Source organism: Patiria miniata, unplaced genomic scaffold (assembly GCF_015706575.1).
Source record: "Patiria miniata isolate m_02_andy unplaced genomic scaffold, ASM1570657v1 HiC_scaffold_3, whole genome shotgun sequence".
Lineage (NCBI taxonomy): Eukaryota > Metazoa > Echinodermata > Asteroidea > Valvatida > Asterinidae > Patiria > Patiria miniata.
The window spans coordinates 7,688,250-7,707,632 of NW_024037069.1; the positions used below are offsets into that span (position 1 = coordinate 7,688,250).

At 37.3% G+C, this 19,383-nt stretch overlaps 1 protein-coding gene across 1 annotated transcript; it reads right to left on the reverse strand.

Moving 5' to 3' along the window:
* Positions 1 to 3,937: 3,937 nt before the first annotated feature.
* LOC119738650 (plexin-B-like) lies at positions 3,938 to 19,079 on the reverse strand. The gene is made up of 26 exons (XM_038213562.1): positions 19,002 to 19,079; positions 18,534 to 18,659; positions 18,020 to 18,135; positions 17,505 to 17,637; positions 15,849 to 16,002; positions 15,415 to 15,514; positions 15,136 to 15,253; positions 14,690 to 14,824; positions 13,944 to 14,039; positions 13,675 to 13,783; positions 13,115 to 13,305; positions 12,546 to 12,700; positions 12,023 to 12,137; positions 11,390 to 11,526; positions 10,735 to 10,902; positions 10,120 to 10,201; positions 9,434 to 9,661; positions 8,714 to 8,890; positions 7,830 to 8,034; positions 6,998 to 7,165; positions 6,628 to 6,708; positions 6,041 to 6,222; positions 5,681 to 5,790; positions 5,273 to 5,435; positions 4,668 to 4,804; positions 3,938 to 4,253 (listed from the first exon to the last, which is right to left on the reverse strand). The coding sequence occupies exons 1-26, from the start codon at positions 19,077 to 19,079 to the stop codon at positions 3,938 to 3,940; spliced, it is 3,780 nt and encodes a 1,259-aa protein (XP_038069490.1).
* Between the last annotated feature and the right edge of the window lie 304 nt (positions 19,080 to 19,383).

Below are 19,383 nucleotides of genomic sequence, written 5' to 3' on the forward strand. Positions count from 1 at the left end.
ATATTATTATTATTTCCCTCATATTGCACCCTAAATTGTTGTCTTTTCTAATCTGAGGCTTTGAAATAAAGTCTGAATTTCATAATGCTCGAAATTATTTTTTTTCTTCTAATTTTATATTTTCTTCTCATGTTTTTAGAAAAGTTAAAGGGACACAGGTCCTGGAACAGCCCAATTTGGCTACAAAACGTGCTTTGAACGAGATGATGTTAATCGGAAATAAGACGAGTGCTTCATGTGATAATTTCTCAGAGTATATGAATGACATTTTTTGAAATATTAGCAATGAAAACAAAAAGTGTTTTATAATGGGTGATTTCAATATTAGCTTATTGCAGTATGACACAAACAATGCAGTACATAACTTTATTGACATGCTATCTTCTCAATTTTATCCTACTATAAATAAACCTACAAGAGTTACTGAAAGTAGTGCAACTGTGATTGATAACATTTTAACTAATGACCTACATAACCATACTGCTGGTGTTTTAGTAACTGATATTAGTGATCACTTACCAGTATTTTTTCATTATTGAGAGTTTCAGAGAGAAGGTACAAGATGAACAAAGATATAATAGAAAACGTGATTTTAATAGTAACAATATTGAACATTTTGTAAATGAATTAAGTACAACTGATTGGTCATTTATTACATCAATGAACGACATTCGTGATATGTATAACTCTTTTTTAAATCATTTTTTGAAATTTATGATAAACATTTTCCACTCCAAGAGGTAAAGTTCGATGGAACAAAAATAAGTCACCTGGCTTTCAGATGGTATCTATAATTCAATAAGAAAAAAAACTATCTCTATAAAAAAATTCTACAAAATCCTACTTCTCAAAATAAATCTATTTATACTCTGTATAAAAAAAAGTTAAATCCCTTAATCAAATATCCAAGAAAAGCTATTTTAGCAAAATAAAATAACCAGGAAAAGGGTAATATCAAAGGAACTTGGATAAGGGTAAGCGAAAAGACAATCCCTCTCATTTTGTTCAAGATGGTGTAACGATTGACAATTATAACAAAGAAATTGCTGATGCATTTAATGAGTATTTTTTTACCGTTGGCTCTAGAATTGCAAGTAATCTACCATTACGTAATGCCACATTTGCATCTTTTCTTTGTGATCGACAGGTAAACTCTCTTTTTTTTAAAACCTATTCTGCAAAAGAAATTGTAGACATTCTTAACAAAATTCCTAATGGAAAGGCCCCTACCTTTGATGGCCTAAGTGCTTTTGTTATCAGACAGGCTTAGTATGTCTTAGCAAAGCCACTTGCTTGTATCTTTAATGAGTCTCTGGTTACAGGTGTTTTTCCAAATGGTCAAAAGATAGGAAAGGTCACACCAATATATAAGAGTGGCGACAAACATAATATTAGTAATGATAGACCTAAAACAGTATGATCTACATTCTCAAAAAGTGTTTGAAAAAAATAATATACTATCGTCTTATAACTTTTATAAATAAACATAACCTTTTGTCCGAATCGCAATTCGGATTCAGGGAAAAGCGATCAACTGAACTAGCAACGTCGTATGTTGTTCATAAGTTGCTCAAAGCCATAGATGATGGTACATTTTTATTGGTATTTTTTTTTACCTTTCCAAGGCTTTTGATACAGTTAATCGTGAAATCTTAATTTGTAAACTGGAAAAGTATGGTATTCGTGGTGTATAGCCTTAAACTGTTACTTATCTGAACAAAAAGAATTTGTTTCTTATAACTCTGTAAATTCAAACCAGCAATCTATCCACTGTGGTGTTCCCCAGGGCTCTACATTAGGTCCTCTACTATTTATTCTGTATATTTACGATATATCTTATACATCTGACATCATATCATTCTGCTTGTTTGCGGATAACACAAGTTTGGTGTAATATTGAACTTAAAAAAAATTAGTCACTTGGCTTTTAGCAAACAAATTGTGTATAAATCTGTTTAAAACTAACTATATGATATTTTCTTGAAGACAACAAAAGTAAACCCAATCTGTTCCACTTGTTTTAAATGATATAATTTAAATCGTGTCACGATTATCAAATTTCTTGGTGTGTCAATGGATGAACATCTTACATGGAAAAAACACATAAGTGATATCTAGAGCAAGATATCAAAAACGTTGGTATAATGAATCGCTTAAAGTTCCTATTCCAAGCAACATTTTAGTTATGCTTTATGATTCTTTAGTTCTCCCATTTTTTAACTTTTCAGTTCTAAACTGGGGTAGTTCCTCAGTAAATTTTGACAAACTTTTGTTGTTACAAAAGCGAGCTGTTCGCATCATTTCTAATGTTGGCCACCGTGATCATACTGCTAGCTTATTTGCAAATCTAAAACTGTTACGAATTAAAGACATTTACTACTTAAATTAAGGTAAATTTATGTACATGAATAATTCATTACCTGCTTGTTTTAGCTCATAGGCCTATTTTACGTTATCATCAAACATACATTCACACAATACTCGAAGTGCTTCTAGAAAAAATATCCATGTTTGTTACAGTCGAACGTCCTTGTTTAAAAACAGTCCTATTCAACGTGGTGTAAATTACTGGAACAGTCTTAGTAAAATCTTTGAAAAAGTCACCATCACAAACTATATGTGTCGAAAAACTGAAGAAAAAAAACAACTTCTTGATGCATATTTATAACTGTTATGTTTATAACTGTTATGTTAATTTATCTCGTAATGTTATCATGGGCGTCGCCAGGATTTTTTCAAGAGGGGGGCAAAAAAATTGCCAAAAAATGCTTGTATTTCTCAACACATTCTCGATTTATCAGTTTTAGAGGGGGGCAGGGACATTTCCCCCCCCCCCACTCATTACATTTACACCACTTTGTCTTCGCGCCTCTTTTTTTTTTTTTTTTTTTTCCTTCCTTTTTTTTTGTTGCTTTTCAAGGGGGGGGGGGGGCAAGTGCCCCCCCTTGCCCCCCCCCCCTATCGACGCCCATGAATGTTATGTCTTAGTACCTGCATGCACACTCATTCGCTGTTGTAGTCCTTTGTCCTGTCTGTCCTGTTGTCTGTCCCTAGGTTAGGCTTCAAAAGCATTCTTGCCTCACCCAAACCTATATAAATGTTGTCCTTTGCGTAATAATTTGATATTAAACTTAACCTGTAATATTGTACGTGATGCAACACATCTGAACTAAAATTTGTCTTGACATTTTCAACAGAATCTCAATATTGGCTATGTTAGCAATACACCAGTTACTATGCAATGCTAATAATCTGAATTTAAAAAAATGATTAAATGTGTATCCGTGTATCAAATAAATGAAATAATGATCCAAAAGCAAGATTATCTTAAGTCAATTGAATACCGAATATAAGCATTTATACAGCACTCAGTGCTAACTACAATCATTGTCAGATCTAACTCCACGACTTTTTAAAATAAGTTTTTCGCAGGAATTTACCAACTGTTTCTGGTGTTTTTTTTAACCTATTATGTCAAGTTGTTTTTGAACATTTACTAGACAACCATTGAGCAGCTTCCAATACCTTGCATATAAAGAACACCTTCGACATAAGACTGTCCTTTCACCAAACAAAATGTAAATTTTTAAGGTAAACAAGATATCGTTTCAATAAAATGAGCTACATTTCATATTTATTTTGCAGAAGAATGCAAATATGCACGTGCCATCTTTCCACTAAGAATATTACTCCTTTACAGGTATTCCAAATATATAATGTCAATCATGTAATGCTGGAAAAATCTGTGTACAATACGTTAAATACAATAACATTGCTAGTATTGTTTGTTCCCTCTAGTTTTCTGGCGATACCGACAGTCGTTAATTTCCTGATAACTTCACCCCTTTTTTATATCAATGCTTTGTGCAGCTTGCAGGAATCTGTGCAGAAATTTCCAAATCAGCAAGTTATCATTTGCAATTAATTTGCACAGTACTTATCTAATGACAATTTTATTGACATAATCCAAGGGATCATGGGCGGCGGTCGCATGGCTCCCGCTGGTTTCTCCGTCACTACACGGGCCGTCAGCACCAAAGGCGGTCTCCTGCTGCATCGGGACCAGATAGCTGTCGTCTGTGGCACCAGGTTCTTCGCGATGTTCGATGGGTCGCTTACCAACCACACCCGCACTAGGAGCTGCTACGTAGTCACGGTCTCCCTCCAACAGTTCTTCCAGCTCGTTGGCAACTTGGACGAAGGTGCAACGCGATTTGGGGTTGTCCTGCCAGCAACGTACCATTATGCCGTAGCTGTATCAGTCAGCAAATGTAACAAGAATCATTAGATGCTGCATGCTTGATCGTATATCACATTGTGTTTGCACTTTTACTTGAAACCCCCGACAATACACTTTCCATTATTACTGATTACTCGAGCACATTAACCCTACATTTTTGAGAAAAACTGTTCACGAGAATTGAGTTTCCCTTTTTTTATTTGAAACCCCAAATAAAACAATCTTCACTGTTTCTCACAACTAGAGAGTGTTATACCTACTTTCAATTATGTAAAACCTTTGAGAGTAAAATAGATGCATTAAGATCCCTTCACCTTCAGAAAAATTTGAGCAAAATATAAAAGAATCATGCATACTTTTACAGAAGTTAAAACGGCATTAGATGTGTTATTATTTAAAGGTAATGGTGACCGCTGTTTGACCATACATTTCTGGCGGGCAGTTCTGGGGAGCATCCATGCGTTGACCTCTCTTCAAGAAATCATACACATCTTGGTTGGGTATTCCTGGATACGGTTTGGCACCCGTACTGAAAATCTCCCACAGGAGCACACCATATGACCACTGTAGAAAACCAAAGAAGACAAATATTTGTCAATGTTAGAGACCATTCGAATGATAACTGTTCAATTGAGCTACCGAACAGTTGACATGAGCAAGCTGGAAAGAGTAGCCAAGATTAACGAAGATTGACCAAACTACATTGTATTTGAGTCTTTATTGAACTGTTTAATGAGATCTTGTGTCAAATTGAAATAAAAACGTTCATTACTAAGTTAACTTAGAAATCAGTTCGAGGTGGGCGTCTTAAGACGAAATACTCCAGCTAATGAGGGTCAGGCGCCTTGAAAACATACCCGATGTAAATTATCAATAAACTGACATTTCATGACCGGACATCGAAGTTCATGTAGTTTCTCTTCGAAGGATAGTTCCACAGAACGCAAAGAGATGTGTTTTGCTTTCTTTTCCGTTAAGATCTTTATCTAAACATCATCTAACATTAAATCAAAGATGGATTTAATTGCGTACCACGTCAGTCCTGGCGTTGTACACTCGACGTTCCATGGACTCGGGAGCCATCCATTTGATAGGCAGCTTAGCCTGGGCATCACCGCTTGTGTAGTAATCCGATTCGTGCATGTCACGGGATAGACCAAAATCCGCTATCTTCACCAGAAGATCACTGTTCACCCTAAAGAGGTTGTTAAAAGTTGATCTTACTTTGGGGTCACATCATTTAAGAATTGCAATGCCATTAATTCGAACTCTGGAGTTAATTCAATGAATGCATGTCCCTTGGTATCTCTGGTGCATTAAAATTATTTTCGATGAAACAGCTGACCGATTTCTCGTAACATTCATTTTGCTTTTACTCAAACACACATATAAAGACATGTGTAAAAGCCCCGGATGATATAGAAGAGAGGATACACTTACATGCAATTTCTGGCCGCAAGATCTCTGTGGACAAACTTGTGCTGAGCCAAGTAACTCATACCGAGTGCGGCATGTGAGGCAAACCTCATCAGCAGAGATGTCGCCAAGGTCTAAATTGAAAGTAAAAACCTCTAATGAATAAATAAATACCACACTCATAACAAAACACATGACATACTGTTTACGAAATGGGGCAGCATTTTGTTTAACAAATCTCGCGAGTGAACTATTAATTATTAAACGTAACAACATCTACCAAAATCACCATTAAGTGAGTTCCAAACGCATGCCACTCATCACCAATTTTTTATCAAACCTTCCTCTATTTATTATCGACATTGATCGCTCTTGACTACATACCTGTTTCTTCTTGACCAGATATGTCTTGAGGTCACCGTTTGCCATGAAGGGTATCACCACCAAGGGGTTTTTGACCGCGTCAAAGGTCAACCCCAGAAGCCCCAGTGCGTTGACATGGTCGAAGGTTTTCATGATCAGGCCTTCCTCCAGGAACTTCACCACATTTTTCGGGTCCGAGGTGTCTATACATGCAAAAGTAAGGCATTTATATGTGATAACTGGCACGCCCAACTTACATTTGGCCAAGCTACAACACAAAAACAGGAACTTGTATTTCATCTTATTTTCATCACCAGAGAAAAGCAATAACCCAGAGACACTTTTTACAACCAACAATTCGCAATTCTAAATGAAAAGACTCTTTCGGCTCTTTCAGTGAAGACGCACATTGATTAATGTTTTTTCTCGGTAGCCAACACCTCTTCTGTAACTCTAATCAGTAACAAGTATAATCAAGACCAAAATGCATACCATTCTGAAATGGGCCCTTTTTTAACCGAGGAACAACTTTTCAATGCTTTGTTTTGAATCCATGATACTGTGATAGAAAACATCTCTCACAAATGGCCGACATTCTCATCACCAACCTTGCACTGTCTTTACGGCCACAATTTGATCTTCCCCTGACGTATCGTGTAGAACAGCTTTCAGTACACGCCCAAATGCACCTGTAAAATTTATTCAAGTGTTTTATACTCATCTTTGCTGATTATCTTTTGCTGATACGAAGACTAGCCAGCTGGCAGACCAACCGACCTACCGATATACTAATAGACCCAGCGACTGGCCGAGTCCAAATAATTTCCTAAACGTCGAAACGTGAAAATGTGTTTCAATCACGCCAATAACGGTTTGCACACACAGCCCCTTTATGTAGGCCTCTCCTTCTCAGGTAAAATAACAGCTTACACTTTGAACTCATGAAATGTTCATAGTTTCGTCGTACAAAGTCACTACCTTGTCCGAGAGTTTCCCCCAATTCCAGTTGGCTGAAGTCGATATGAATGTCGTCGGGAACGAAGCTGACCTTGTTGTTCAGGACAATGCGCTTTTGTTTTGGCTGAGCAGATTCCGACTGTTTCTGGGATCTATACCACCTGCGTCTCTTGACGTGGGAATCAATTTCTGAAGAAAAGAGATACAATGTCGCATGAACAGTAAATAACGTAATATAGTGGTAAGTTTACGAGCACGTTAGTTTACGAGCACGTTCAGGCTTACAAATCAACAGAAAAAACAACCTTTGCATGCTACACAAGATTCACAAGTTGTCTACAATGGTAAACACAATCTTGACAAAAAGAGTTCTATATTTATTTTTGTTTTTGTAGAGAATTTATTTCATCCTGTCTACAACTTGACAATTTACAGTTAAATGAGGAGCACGCCATTTGAATTCTTTTGCCATGTATTTTACCATCAAAACCGGCTGCCCGTTAGCAGCCATCTTGAGAGTTTTTTTTAGAAGTAGAACATAATTTAATACGGAGATGTGCAGCTACGTACTGTTTATTTTTTTCTAAACTATCATAATTATGTTTGAAAATTAGGAATTGACAAGTAGCCGGTAGAGACAAGTGATGAAGGATGATTGGCTTTGAAATTTGAAAGGGTTTCGTGTTGTTTACCATTTCGCCGTCTTGCGATCAAGTGATTTTAACTTACAAGAGCATACTCATATAGACTGAGAAGATGCTCTCTCTTCACCGCAGTTTTGTGCACCTGTTTCTAGTACTCAGGAATGAAATATTCGAGTAAACTGAAGTCATCTCTTGCCACCAGCACTTACCGAGATGAATCGCCACTATCCTGCCCAATAGTCTTCTGTCGTGGGTACGCTTCCTTTGCAATTGTTTGCAATACACGAAGGTAGCAGCGAGCAGTATCGCCATGGAGAGTGGAATGACCAAACTCGGTACAAGTATAGCGACAAGTGGCACCGTACTGGGATAGACCAAATAGCCCAACCTAAATTTTAAGTTATTGTGGCGAACCTATGGAATAACACAAATGAAATAATAAACGATTCAACATAGACTTAAATAAACGATTAAACATATTAGACTTACCCAATTTGTTAATGTCGACGGTATATTATTCACTTTTGAAGGAACAATCAACAATGACAAAGTAGTGTAATTACGTTTTTGGGAGAACTGGCCGATTGTTGGGTGTTTTTTAACCTTTCGGATTGAGTAATACAGATGTTCAATCCATCTGGGGAACAATGTTTAAACCTAGCTTAATAATATCCAATCCTAGATGAGCCGGTTTTCTTGGTCATTTTACAGCCAGAGGGGTCTTCTCTTCAGATTTCGGGAGTGTAATGACCGAATATTATGAAATTCTTTGACCGGAGAAATACTGATTCCAATTTTCTAATTGGTTTACTATTTATAATGTCAAAACAATTGAACAATTGTACTTAAAATTTTGTTGAAAAGCTTCAGAAAAACTTCATTTCTTTGAGATGTTTTTAAGGATAATATCAAATTAGCACAATAAAAAATTACCCGCAAGTCTGTAAGGGCGTACAGTGGCAGATCTATACGGGGAGGGTAAGGGGATAAACCTCCCCCTTGGGGCCGCACAAGAAGGAAAAATCTCGAAAGAAAAGAACAATTGACAGCTACCCCCCCCCCCAATTCAAAAATGGATCCGCCCCTTACTTACCCATACCACAGGCAGACCTTTCCCGGTATCTTCTCCCATGTAGTCACCGGCTGCTGGTGCCTCCTCGGGCAATTCACATACGAGTGCTGAATCAGCGATCAGGCTAACGGGACAGCTCTCTACGCCGATCTTCACGATGATTTCTCCCTCTGTGATGGCGCTGTCAATCCGCTCGCCCTGTCAAAGCATCCACAGGTAATTTCAGTTCAATTGTTTTAAAGGGAATTTATTGGTATCTGCATTGGTATATTTCGGAAGAGTTTAGTCTTTTCGGTTGTGACAATTAATGCTCAACACTTTTATTTATTTCTAAATACGAAGGTCATATGGCTGTATCACACGTAAGAACTACTGTCGTTTTTCATGTACATGTACTCTTACACACCGTGTGAGGACTGAGGTAAAAAAAAAACCTTAACTTTTATTTCACATCACATTTACATTTGCTTTTGCAATGACTGATATGAGTTTGATATGAAGTTTTGTAACTTAGCAAGAATTACCAAGATAGGCCTACTGTATGTTGGGAAGATCCACTTGATTCAGGAGGAAGAGATATCAACTTAAATTTATCTTGAGTCACTTATGAGAGGTGTTTCACTTTACAAAGCACTGTATAAGTGTGCTTCGTGCACGTTTACCGACAGGCCCCATATCTTTATACAGATAGAAAAAACAATGAAAGGATAGGCGCATAGAATAAGACACGCGTATACCAACCGTGATTGTCAAGGTTTCTCCTTCTTTGTCCTTCATACCACCTTCAAATTTGTTATACATTGGATCCTCAAAGTACTCCAAGCTGGCATCGTTATCCTGAGACCATGTCAACAGTTGAGTGACCCCATCCATGATGAAGCCAAAGGTCAGGTTGTCATTGCTTATGTTGAGGTCTGTTATGTTAGGAGACGGGCACCGCATCTCTGTTACAGATTCACCTTGACATTCCTGCAAAATAAAGTCCCACATTCTTAAGTTGACAATTCTGGTCAGCATTAGCTCCGGTTGACAAGGCACCCTTCTTTGTTTCTATTTTAAAACAGACACGTTTTTAATGATGCAATGGCTGTCACACTTCACGTAGTTGCCAGTTTCGTTAGTGGTTAGAGAAAAATAGAAGTTTTAAATAGTTTCCATATTATATGTATGTTGGAAGAGTGGAGCAAATAGATATATAGAGATTGTTGGTTAAGGGGAAGTTGAGCAGGGATTGGAAAGATATAAAATCCTTTATACAGATACCAAATTAGTGATCTTGCAGGGATGCACCTATTTTTCTACTCACTTAATTGTCCATCTCATTACCATAATTGTAGTTACTTGTTTACACATGTACATCCTTATATTTTTATATGTATTTTTTTTATTCGTGTGAAATAATAAATTAAATGAAAAACATTTCTCACCTCATTTGCATTGATGACAACGATTTGACGGTTTCTACTTGTGTGTAGAAAAGTGCCAGTAACCGTCACAATTCGACCACCCCTGACAATTAGAAACACGATGGCAAATACTAAAAATACATTTTATACACTGAAAGATATTGGCTGGTGTAACATCAATTTAAACAATGTAGAATTGCACGCTCATGTTCACTTTCAGACATTTTCAGCAAATGACATTTTGAAGTTATTAATCAGCCATAACATTTCACTGTTCACTCAGTTAACAGTAGTCTTCAGAAATAAAAAGAGTTGTGTTAGTTTGCTTCTTAAACAGCCATGCTTAAACTTGGCTGCAAACTTGCTACTTGACAACGTATCTCACAATAGAAACATAACATTATTTTCACTAATACCAGGACCAAAAGTCCCTTTTTACCCTCATTTTGTTGTTTGTGTTTAAAAATATTTAAAACACAGACATTTTCATTGGACAATACAGACTGTAATACCAATTAGGTAGAAATAATGTGGTCGATACAAATTGAAGTATATACCAAAAAAGCTATACCAAAAAGCTATACAAAAATGCCCATCATGGTAAAAAAGATGCAGACAAAAAATCTAGAGACTCACGAAACGATGCTTTTCAGAGGAGACACCTCAGTAATGGTGGGATTCTCAGTGTACGTGTACATATCTGATGAGGTTCTCATGGCCCCATCGAAGGAGACTTTCACTATACCTTGATATCCAACTTGGTCAGCAGTGGTTGTGCATTCTAGCATGGATTCAACCGGTTTGCTTTACAATTTGGGAAAGAAACAAATCACTTGAGACAGAGGCCATGTAAAGTTTTCTGCAGAGACGTAAACGTGAATTCCTCTCTGTGTATGATGCTCCTTAATACTGAATGGATGTATAGCAATTATTGTGCAAGGTAATTAGAAATTGGACGAATTTAGAGCAATTCTACAGAACAGGATAAAGTAGAGTTTTATAATAAAATATATAACTAACAAAAGCCGTTCCACACAGGTGGGAAAGGAAAATTTAACAACTGAAGCTTGATAGAAGTCTAAATGATTTTGTTGAAACTAGAAATTGTACCAACGTTGGGGAGATCCCTCTTTTTCCTGAATTAATAATGATCGTACAAAACACTGTTATTTGTTTCCAATGAATGCTTCAATAAATGTCATTCCAGAGGGGAAAATAGGACAATGCTCCGATTTTTGCCGTATGGGCAACAATTTGAATAATCACGTGTATCAGGAGAGAGACAAAATACCCTTTTATGTTGCAAGGATTGTCGCCGATGAACGCTTCAATATCGCGTCCTGTGTTGAGGGCTGTACCATTCACACTTACTACCGTCCCACCGTCTTCTGGGCCAAGGCGGGGTTGGACATGTGTAATAGCTGGGTCCTGTTAACAAAATACATCTGATGAAAACATTTCTAGAACTGTGTTTGTCTCTCACACAATTTGCACAACAAGTATATTGTTTTTATATTATATTATTGTTGAAGTAAGTATTTGCTAGATAATCGTGCATAGAATACTCAAGTATTATTGATTTTAAGTATTTTGACGTTTCAAACGTAAATCTGAGATCCGTTTGAGGAAATTCACTCAAATGCCTGGGATTTTTCCAAATATCCTCAACTCAAACATAAAATTTTTGGTGTAAAATTATCAACTAATTCAGCTAAAGTATATCTTATCATTGCTCCAGCTGACATAATGCGGTGCCGCACTGCTAAAAAAAAGAACATTCGTGAACAGACCTCTTTCGTGATCATACATTCCGTGATTACTATTTCAGTGTAAAAAAATTCTTGGACGCTTGTTCATTTTCCAAGCAGGTTCCTCATACAGTGGCTGAGTCAGTGTAAACGAGTGCGTGCAGGACGTGACTTACTTTGAAGTTAAAGTTGACTGTTCCTGAGCTCCGTTGCATTGTACCATCTGCACCCGTGACTGTCAAAGTAACCAACTCGGCTCCTTCACTTTCTGCTCTCGTTCTGCAGCTGACACTGAAACGTAATGTAATATGTGACATTAAGAAAAGGAGGTTGAGCAAACCTCCTCAACCTCATCCACTCTGGAACTAATACATGGCCTATTAAGTAAATAACATATTTGTTAAGCACAAAATGTCTCCTTTTAGATTTAACAATGTTCCACAGCACGGCACACATGACTGTGAATTGAGAATTCTAAAGGGAAAATGATTAGAAATCCAAACAATTTTTATGCACAGCGTACCGCTTCGCCTGTAAACGATGGAAAAAAGTATTATAACTGACAGAGAACAAAATACTTCCGTTAGAAAGTTTTTTTTTTAATATGTTAACAAAAAGACGAAAAACTGAATAGATGGCCATTAGTCAATGCTTGGATAAAAAGGTAATGTCCTTACATGCAGTATGATTTGACCCTACCTTGATCCGAGTTGGTAGTCTGAGCTTAATCCAGCCAGATCACATGGTTGATCGCCAACCATCACCCTCACAACATCACTCGATCTCCGACCGATATCAGTTCCCATCACATCTATGACTGTGTTGCCTTCAATGGGCCCAGTCAAGGGAAATACCTAATACGTGATTTGGAAACAATAATACCATAACGCACAAACGCAAGTACATGTATCATGAAACAATGTATTTCAATACAACACATTTTTAGTAGATGCTCTTGAGAGACAAATTGTTCAGCTTGGTGGCTCATATGCAGTCATCCATATAAGCATACTTTATAATTATGATAGGTCCAACACCTTTGCTTATGCAATCATAACAATTTTTCCATCGTGCACATAACAAAATTTTCCTCTTTGTCTTTCTGTCACAAAGGCAGGCAGGTCAAATGGATACAAGGTGTTCCTCATTTGGAGGCATTAATCTTTGATACTTTGTGATAACTATGTATAATTACAAACATGTTGACAAGTAGCCTCACCTGGAATATTTAAGCGAATAATATTCAACTGGAGAGTTGTATAACGTACCTCACTCAGAACTGGATCAGGGCAGTTCAATCTGTTATCCAAAGTCACCCTATTTTCACTGCAAATTTCATTCAGTTTGCAAACACCAGACTCGCTCGGCATGGCACCACACCAAACACATTTGAGCGCTGGGCGGGCTGTAACACAACGGCTGCAGTCTGGCTTCTGGACTTCACACTTGTACAATGTTACTATTTGATATGAGCAGAATACAAGATAATCTCATGTCTTTCAGCTCAATATTTTAAAGAACAACCTCCAACCGAAAAGTGTTATAACAAACGATGAAAAGCATATGAAGAGTATATTTTTAAAACGCGATATACACATTTAAAAAAAAAAAAAAGTAAAAAGTTTGCACGGTTCTGAACTTTAAAGAATATTAAACAAACATCATTTTCGTGTGATTGTATTCTTAAATTCGATACTGAATTCGGGCAGCCAGGAGTGGGTGTGATTCTAAAAGGTAACAAAAGGACGTTTATCACGTTTTGGGGATAAAGTCTTCATACCTAACCATTTTAGACTGACTGACTCCTTAATCAGTCCTTATTCCTTACCGTCAAATCCATGTATGTCATCTAGGATGTGCGCAAAACCGTTTGTGTCAGACCATAAAACAGACAGTCTCACTTCCAGCTCTGGTTCATCATTGGAGAGGTATGTGTACTGTTAAAGGCAAGCATGCAAACAACGTTACCTTTTAATACCTGAAGCTAAAAACAACAACATTGTGTCCGGCCAATATACAAAATAAGTGAGGCCTTTCATTCTTATTAAAAAAAAACTTTAGCAATCCAAGGCAAAAAAAAGTTGGATTTTAACTTACAGCCTTAGCTTGGCATGTGATCCTAATTCCATTGCGTTCTGCATTAACAACCTGTGGCGATCCCTCAACATCTAAGCTGCACTGATAGCTAGAAATCTGCACATGGAAAACAAAGGGTGTAACGACCAATGTATTTTTTGCAAGGTTAAGTGAGTCAGGAAAGAGAATTACAAACTAAGATTTACTTTGCAGTATTTCCTTTCATGGACTCGGTAAAAGGTCTTTTGAAGTAAACAGCTTTATTTGAAAGTTCAACACTTGACAATGCGATGCAATGTTTATATTGCATGCCATCAAATGGTAATTCAAGAACAGCTTATCATTCAAATATTAACCTCTATCTAAGCACACGCAATGTTAATGCTTATGATATTATATAGCGTGCATAAAGCATTTGAAACTGCACCGACTACACTGGCCTCAAGTTTACATAGGCGGTCCTAAAAGTATAGTTATTATACAGCTAATGATAACTTTGCAATTCGCTTTGCATTTAATTCATTTAATTTAATGTCATAAAGAAGGTCAGATATCTAGAACAATAGCATTTAGCAAACTATATCGGACAGTAATCCAAGAGGAATTGTATTTTCTTCTCGGGGATAAATTAAGCAAGGTTGCAAGGTTGGTATGAAAAATGTCACTCTCAGGCATTGACAATGGACTTTCTGATAGACGGGGGTTATCAGATTACAGATTGTCATTGTGTTTGTTGTGGGTTTTTTTCCAGACATTAATAAACAAACCCCAGCTTCGTCTGGCAGGTTTGTAGTAATGACAGTGATGTTCCTCATAATGGTATTAGGAAGCAGAACTTCAGCAGTCTGGTTCAGCAGCTGAGGGCAAATCGCAGGTCCTTTGACTGCAGAGGCAGTTGGATTCTGTGGATAAACGCCAACAAACAACAAAGTATATGTCATTGCCTCCCCAAAATGCACATTTGAAACTTATGATCAACTGACATCCGATAGAAATGGGCTAATTTCCAAAGTACTTCAATGGGTGCTTAATGGGAGGCCATATCCATTACAATAATCGGTGCCATTTTCATTAAGTAATGCGCAAAATAAGTATTTTACTGAAAAGTCAACCTAACTATAGGACTCTATACAATCAAGATATTTCAGTACAATAATACTTTTTAAACAATTCAAAATATGTCTTGGTTTGGCTCGTATATTCTTGTTCTCACGTTATTTCCAGTAATGATGATTTCATTAGCACGTGTGCATGTGGAGCTATCATGAGTACATCTGTTCTCAAACACGCACCAATCGCAGGCCCAGCGACTACCAACGCAGGATACACATCTGCGTAAACAACCAAAGGGAATTGCGTATATTCTAAGATAAAACAAATATCATCAGGCAGACGTTCTAGGGGAAAAAACATGCATTTGAACAACCTAAAGGAAAAGACATTGAATTTCAAATACAACTAATTAATAGGATATATGAGCTCGAATACTCACGAAGTGTGAGTTGAACACTCGTAGAAGTAGAAGTCGGTGTCTATGAATTGAACTGAAGTTTCAGATGACTCAACACTCGAAACTACTCTTACTGCATCATCTAAGCAATAAATGAGAACAAATCTCTGCATTAATTAGTTGAAACAGACAATTAAAATATATATTTATTGTGGGTACCAAATGCAGAAATCATTTTCATGCTGACAGGAAGCAAGTCGGTGTACCATATTTTACTGCCTATGAACACATTCTCTAAGTTGATATCCTAATGATTAGCCCAATAATGCGATTGAATGAAAAACGACACGCTTGTTCACAAACATCATTTCATTCTAGTTTGGACAAGAAGGAAATTACAAGTCGACTTTTTGAATGTTTGCTCTGTAAATTTTTGCCCTGAATAAATTCATATGGGTGTCTCTTATTGCACTTGCCTCCTTGTGGAATGGTAGGTATCCCATCACTAGGAGGTGACGTACACTCTAGTACTTCACCATTCTTCGTAGCTGGAGATTCAAATGACCCGAAATAACATTCATAACTCTGGCCTGTCCCTAGATCAGGTAACTGCTGCACAGTCAGGGTGATCTAAAAGTGAAAGTAAAAAATATATATTAAATACTAATATTTATTTCATTAATATTCAATGACTCCAATAGTTATCTCCATTAGTCAGGGATACTGTAAACAAAGTTAAAATAAATTTAGTGAGCTCCAAATACCTGAGAATGAGTGACAGGTATAGTACATGAAGCACAACATTCTGAATCATTCCGACACATGGTGACATTTTACAGTTGTTAACTGATGTGATGTGGGATATGACGTTTTGAGCACCCTCGGGGACGCATAGCACCCTCGGCTTCGCCTCGGGCGCTATGCGTCCCTCATATCCCACATCACATCAGTCAACAACTGTTTTGTCATACCTCTGTCTTGATGATGTGTTTTGCTTTTTTTAAGGGAAATTAAGGGTGGCAAACTGAAGGAATCTTTGAAAAATTTTCTTTCAACATATATAGATGTAGGGGCATTAAAACAAGCTTAAGTTCAGGGAAATTTGGGGTAAAGGTTTTAAAAGTTTAATAAAAAAAAATCTTCTGTCCAGTTCTTTCACAGGAAGTGTCTCGAAACGAGTGTCCCTGCCCGTTTCTTCGCAGAATTCTCGTACAACGCGGACTGCGTAGTCGGTACAACGTTTGGTGTTTGATGAGTCTTGTTCAAAAGCTAAATCTTTTATTTGTTGTTTGCAGCGGCTCAAAAACCTTTTTGGGGCGGAGAATCTGTGCCTCCGGGCTCAGCTGACATGTTGAGGCTGATGAGGATCGTATACGAAAAAAACTAACTGTGTCAGCTCTGCATTTCCGAAGTTCTGAAGGCCTATAGGCACCGTTACTAGAGTCAGTCAAAACGTAAACATAATCTTAATGCCGCTCGTCGCTGGCCGCCAAATTAAAGTAAATATCGTCTGCAAATGCACTGCTCCCTCACTGCTATACATTATATTGTAGAACGTGAAAGTACTGCGGGGTACCAGTGAGTACAAGTATAGTCTGGTTTAAACGCGGTCCGCGCATAATGGTTTGGACTGTGGGGCGGGGACTAGTCTACATGCATGTGATATCACAATGTGATATACAACGGGAGTGTGCCATGCATATTTATCGCCCGGTCAGGTGATCGTCCTGGGCCAAAGAAAATACAGTATAAAGACACAGGTATGACAAATTTTCTTAGAGAGTCACAAATTTCAAAACATAAAAAAAAAATTTGACATCAAATAAACAGGTCTCTGTACAAAGCCAAAATTTCATTAAGAATACAGAAAAATCAATACGAAATTTACTCATCACAATTAAGGAGGCACAATAATTAAGCCTCATATGATTGAACAATAGGCGTCGCTTGAAGTATACATGTTTAGGAGTCGCATAGACGAAAAATATTTCCGCATACCTATAGGCCTATCTGGATATGTCCATAACAAATCTGCACTTTGAAGAAAGTGTTTATTTTTAAAGTATGTTTCAATTTTGTTCCTATGAAGATGTGAGTAAGATGTAATCTCAATACATCTGGCTCTAGCTCACCTGTTGCTCAGTGACTGTTATTGGTAGGTTATCATAGGGCGCTACATCGGTAATATGAATGCACTGAGCAGCATTGTAGGCCAACCATCGAGTAGATACATCTGGTGATGGACAGTCGTAATATCTCGTACATCTAAAACATAATTCAATGTTATGATAAGGAAAGTAAAAACCAAAACGGAAAAACATGCAATGCTTTACTTTCAAGATTTCATTGAGAAACATCGTTTCTTTCACGTACACATAACATCGGACAACCATGTAATTAATGAATAGGCTCCTTGAACTTTATTAATCATATACAGTGTAAATAAAAAGGAAGTTCTTTCACTGACACAATCAACTAGACTGACCAGCTGTGGGAACTCTCCAAATAAATTACTTCCATTCCAGAGTGTACAACTTATATACATGAAACCTAATTGTTGCACCTCGTCTGAGTGTAATAGACTACCGTTCTTACAACTTCTCGAACGACCCACTCACACACTTTGGAGACATCCCGTGTGACTTACCTTCGTTCCAGAGTGCACCATCCACAATATGGGTCTCCATCATTCCCTGCATCAGTCCCAATACACGTTTCGCATGTAGTGTATTGGCCACAATTCTCAACGCGAAGCTTCACCAACTAAAGTGTAAAACATATTGTAACTTCTTTTTACAATCTTAAAAAGTATTAATTTCATCATCAGGAAAGTTTTTTTCTTAAAATCTTGAATCTGGTTTTTAGTTTACGAAGCAAAGGAACAATGTTTATTGTGTGCATTTGGCCAAATTTGCTATGCTTTTCGTTGTTATAAATAATACTCAAAGCACCGAATGGTTTCTGTGGCTTTTCATAAATGACTGGAAATCTGGTTGCTGTTAAAAAAACACATTTGCTTGTCAGCTTAGCTTTTGACTTTTCTGTTGACAAATCTGTCAACTTTCTGCTAATGCGAAGCCCATGAGGGACGCTAAATCAAGCAGAGAAAGTTATTATTCAGTTAAAAGCATTCCTCCTCGGCAGGTTAGGTATGCGCTTACCTTTTGTTCTGTCAAGAGAAATATTACACCTGTTGATTCATTAACCTTGACATCTGGCAGAACAGGACTGGTGTCAACGCTAATGCGTTCATAAAGTCGGCTGGTAGTGTTACTTTCCACATGAACCTAAAGACAAGATGCATAATTATGACACATATATATTACTTAAACAATCTGTTAACACCGACATTGTACATAGAGAGTTAAGTTTTGACATGGACATGGTCAACCCGGCATGCATTGCTTGCCTTGAGTGTTTGTTCATGCAAGCCAATTTATTAAGAGAAACCAAAACTAGCTAATTGTTTCTCATTTAAAAAAAAAAATCAATGCGTCGTGATAGTTACCAAAGTCTCGAGTGCAAGGGGTGTGAACGAAATGGTTTGAAATAAAACTTTTGCTACACATTCCAATTTAGGCTCTACGACGACTTCAGCCACACATTTGAATCGATTTGGGATAATTTACCTTGAGTAGATGCCCCCTCGATGTCCCGATTAAAGCGATAGTGTGGTTGACTTCTACTGTGGTTATTATGGATGACATGAGAGTACCAGGCAGCTCTAGAATTGCCGTGGATGGAACGGGGGCTATGCCCTTGGCGTACTTGAATAGTGGCGTATTATTATCACTGGTCGTGGGTATGCAGAGATAGCGATCCAGAATGTCAATCTATAACGAAAGTAGAAAGAAGAAACATGATTAAAACATCACTCGGGAGGTAACACACTGAGTATACAGTGTTAAAAAATGTCGGTGAAGGGCAAAACCTAATTTGATTTATATCACCCCGACGCAAAATTCCATCTTATAATAGTTTATGCGGTACCCGCTGCTATGTACATCAGAA

Coding starts and splice junctions, on each gene's coding strand:
- LOC119738650 (XM_038213562.1), bottom strand. CDS start 19,079: ATGTCATCCATAATAACCACAGTAGAAGTCAACCACACTATCGCTTTA. Junction 12,701..13,114: donor CTGATCCAGTTCTGAGTGAG/GTACGTTATACA, acceptor ATCACGTATTAG/GTATTTCCCTTGACTGGGCC. Junction 5,436..5,680: donor CTTGCGGCCAGAAATTGCAT/GTAAGTGTATCC, acceptor CAACCTCTTTAG/GGTGAACAGTGATCTTCTGG.